The 4030-nt window shown below is 36.0% G+C and overlaps 1 protein-coding gene across 1 annotated transcript in view; it reads right to left on the bottom strand.

Moving 5' to 3' along the window:
• CLPX (caseinolytic mitochondrial matrix peptidase chaperone subunit) overlaps nt 1–4030 on the bottom strand; it is a 62008-nt gene that overhangs the window by 8509 nt on the left and 49469 nt on the right. The window contains exons 10-11 of the mRNA XM_012644823.1: nt 2256–2555; nt 521–613 (exon numbers count right to left, since the gene is read on the bottom strand). Of these exons, the coding sequence (XP_012500277.1) occupies nt 521–613; nt 2256–2555 (393 nt within the window). The remainder of the gene's footprint in view (nt 1–520; nt 614–2255; nt 2556–4030) is intronic.

Raw genomic sequence — 4030 nt, 5'->3', positions numbered from 1 at the left:
TGCTGAGGCTGGAGGATTGCTTGAACTCAGGAGCTGGAGGCTGCAGTGAGCTACGTACGATGGGGCCACTGCACTCCAGCCTGGGTCCCTGTCTCAAAAAACAAAACCAGCGATGAGTTCATACCATACTGAAGAACTTAGGGGTAAAATACGGTACCTGCAACCTACTTTCAAACAAATAAACAAACAAGAATGGGGATTTCAATAGGTCTGAGAAAGGGCTCTGAGGCCCATATAGAATTTCTTGAAATTCTCCTTCCCATGATCCTGATTTTCTATTTCATTAATCATATTATGTGTGTGTCCTTTGTTGCAAACACCTTTTCTTTTTGGAAAGAAGCAAAATATAATCTACTGTGTCAAAAAACCAAAATCATAAAAACGAAAAACATAAAAACAACATCATAAAGAATTAGGCCAATTCTCTAGATATATTTCCAAAAGGAAAACAGAGAACCTTAATATTCTCAAAACCCAGACCAAGAAATAATCTAGTTTTTGTAGAATAATGCCAACTTACCATTATGGACCGAAGGCCTCGTGCACCTGTTTTTCGTTCTAGTGCCAATCTGGCTATAGCTTTCAAAGCATCCTCAGTAACATTCAGTTCACACTATAAATACATTAAAAATAAGTGAGAACTTAGATAATCCTTTATAGTATTTTTGTAATATAACCATATAGCATTTGATCCATTAACTATTACTACCTATCACCACCGCTGGTCTTCTTAGAATCACAGAATTTTAAAACTAAAAAAAACCAGTACCCTGAAATCATAGTTAAGAAAATAAGTTCCAGAGGGTTAAGTAAACTGATTCAACGATACTCAGAAACACAGGCAGGGTCAGAATCTCTATGTCTTAACTGACCCCATCTCCTTTCAGATTAAAGTATCACTTAGACTTTATCACTTTCCTCCCAGAAAATCTTCATTGGGTCCCTATAACTAACTACATTTTAAAGAGTGTTACTAACCCTTTCGCCCTATACAACAAAGGTAAAACTTCAGACAAATCTCTTTAAATTACCACAAATTTCATAATAGTAGAGTTCAAATATTGAGATTATATTTAAAAAAAAATCACAAAATACTTGAACAGATTTCATAAGATCTTGGTATTAAATATTAAAATAGCTTTGCTTATTAATTTCTACCTCCAGAAAATGTAATATAAAAGTGAAGTGACTATTTCTCATAGTGTTTTAGAACTCTGCCTTTAAAAAGCATTCGTTTCTATATCAATTAACCTATGATAGTATCAGTACTATGAGTCACAAATTTGTTCTTAAGCTTGAAGAGGTATTCTAGATGAAAATGAACTTTGTTCAACCTTTATTAGACCTGTATCTTTACATATTACGACTGAATGATAATTTAGACATCTTTGCCCTCAAGCAACTTACAGTCTATTGAGTGGTGACAGATTAGTAAACTAGCACTTACATCCAGTGTATGCACATGGTGCTAATGGAGCACCAAAGTGGGGTCATCTAAATAAGACCACTGAAAGATTTTAAGCAGGGGAGTCAAAGAATGAGCCTTGTGTTTATTCATTCAACAAATACTTATTGAGAATTTAATATCTATTTGCTGGGAACTGTGCTCAATTTTTAAGTGATCCATTCTGGAAGTAAAGAAGAAGATAATGATATTTTGGTGGTGGAGGTCAGACACAGACTAGAGTCAGGCAGACCAATTAGGAAGCAAATGCATGGGTCAAGGTGAAGAATGATAAAGGGGCTTGACTTGTGGCAGTGACAATGGAAAGGAGGAAATTGATATTTAGAGACACTAAGTTCATAAAACCCAAATCATCTGCTATCTGATTGGTTGTGTGGGCTACAGTGACCTCCAGGTGTCTGGCTACAGAGATGCAGATGTGAGAGTTAATAAAACTTTACCTACACAAAAGTATATATAGTATGTCACAACAAAAGCATTTAGAATTTCAAGGCTGAAAGGACAATCCTGTGTGTCTGGCTTGAAGGGGCTGGGGTAGACTGATGGCATCATTTCTCTATACTTGGGCTTTATGCTACAATGATGACTTTAATGCAGAAGAAATAAAGGCAAATCTTAAATTCTAATGTAACATAATGTGCCTTCCTTGATTCCTAGGTCCATATTTAGTGTGGAATAGGCTGGTATTCTAGATGAGCAGGATTCCTTTTTAATTTGTTAGGCTAATTTATGTAGAATTTCAATAGGAAGAAAATCATCATTAACTAGGTATGAAAAATAAAAATCTAACCTTATCCATGCTGAATAAGGCCTGGTACTGAGGAATAACAGCATTACGTGGCTCAGTCAGTATTTGTACAAGTGTTTTCTCATCTAGGCTATGCAAAGGAACTACCACAGGCAATCGTCCCACAAACTCAGGAATCATGCCAAATTCAATGAGATCTCTGGCTTCCACGTGACGTAATAACCGATCTTTTTCTTCAATGTCTTGGTGAGTATTTGATTCTCCACTTCGATTAGCAAGGTCTGCAGCAGCTGCAGCCCTTCTGCCTTTTCCCAGATTAGAAGGGGTTCCAAATCCAAGATACTGCCAAAGAAATGATGCATATTATAAATAGTAGAATGAAGTTGCATTGCGTTAGGTACTTTACATGCATAATTCACGTTATCTTTGCCACAACTCTATGAAGGTTCTATTATCAATCACATTTTACAAAGCAAAAAAACAGGCTTAGAGAGATGAAGTACCTTAACCAAGGTCTTGTTGCATGAAGTGGCAAAGCCAGAATTTGAACTCAGGTCTGTCTGCCTTCAGAACTGAGAACCTAACAACTATGTAATAACCAACCCTCAAAGAATGAATTCTAATAAAAGTAGATAAGTAAGAACTATAAAAGAAGTCCCCAGAATAATGGGGTAGCAGGGTTTATACAAGACTTCTAGACAAGTGTGGCTTCTAAAAGGTATAAAAAATATAAAAATGGAGATAGTAATTTTTTTGTAATCAAAGTTAATTTTGTAATATTGTAAACTAAAGTAGTGCCTATGGAACAAGCAACCTTATGAGCAAATTATCCACAAGTGTCTTATGTAACTGCTAAACATTCTACTAAAATCATGATTTTTGGCTGCATACATCAGCCTATGAATTAGATAATTTAGATTTTGTAAAGATCACATAAGGATGACATCAAAAATACTAACTTTGCTGAACAAGGGTGGAGATATAAAGGTATAGATTTTGCTTCAGTCAGCATAAACTGTACTCCAGGGAACTGTCAGAAAGTTTAATTTTACATGTCATACAGCTTTTGTCAAAAGAACAGAAGTAAATGATATGTGAGAATATAGCCTAAGCTAAAAATTTTTTTTCGATGGACTAAATATTTATATCCCCCAAAATTCATATGTCCTAATCCCAAGGTGATGGTATTAAGAGGTGGGGCCTTTGGGCAGTCATTAGGTCATAAGAGTGGAGTCCTCAAGAATGGGATTAGAGCCCTTATAAAGAGACTCCAGAGATCCCTCCCCATTCTGCCACATGAGGTTACAGGGAGAAGATGGCCTTCCCTGAAGAAGCAGGTCCTCAGCAAACACAGAATTTGCTGGTACCCTGATCTTGGACTTCCTAGTCCCCAGTATTATGAGAAATAAATTTCTGTTGTTTGTGAGCTACCCAGTCTATGGTATTTTGTTACCGCAGCCTGAGAGACTAAGATACTATATTCCTCTGGCCAGGAAGAGAATGCATCAGAAAGCAAAATACCCTTCATTCAATAATTTAAACATTTAAACATTATATATGAGTATATATAATATACATACACATAATTTTTTTAAAAGTCCAGACCCTAATATATGTTGTCTGCTACAACTGGTTTTCTCACCTCCAAACGGCTAGGAATAGAATCTCTCCGGGTGGAGAGAGAATAAACTGGTAGCAATGGCTGCCTGATTGCCTCTGGGGAGTAGAACCGGATTACTGGGAAATAATAACAGGAAGGTTTACTTTTCATTTTATTCTGTTTTTGCATTTTGAATACTTTAGAAAATAAACTTTTG

This window comes from Propithecus coquereli, unplaced genomic scaffold, assembly GCF_000956105.1.
Source record: "Propithecus coquereli isolate 6110/MARCELLA unplaced genomic scaffold, Pcoq_1.0 Scaffold221, whole genome shotgun sequence".
Classification (NCBI taxonomy): domain Eukaryota; kingdom Metazoa; phylum Chordata; class Mammalia; order Primates; family Indriidae; genus Propithecus; species Propithecus coquereli.
The sequence above is the reverse complement of the archived record's forward strand: the minus strand, read 5'-3'. Positions and strand labels throughout refer to the sequence as shown.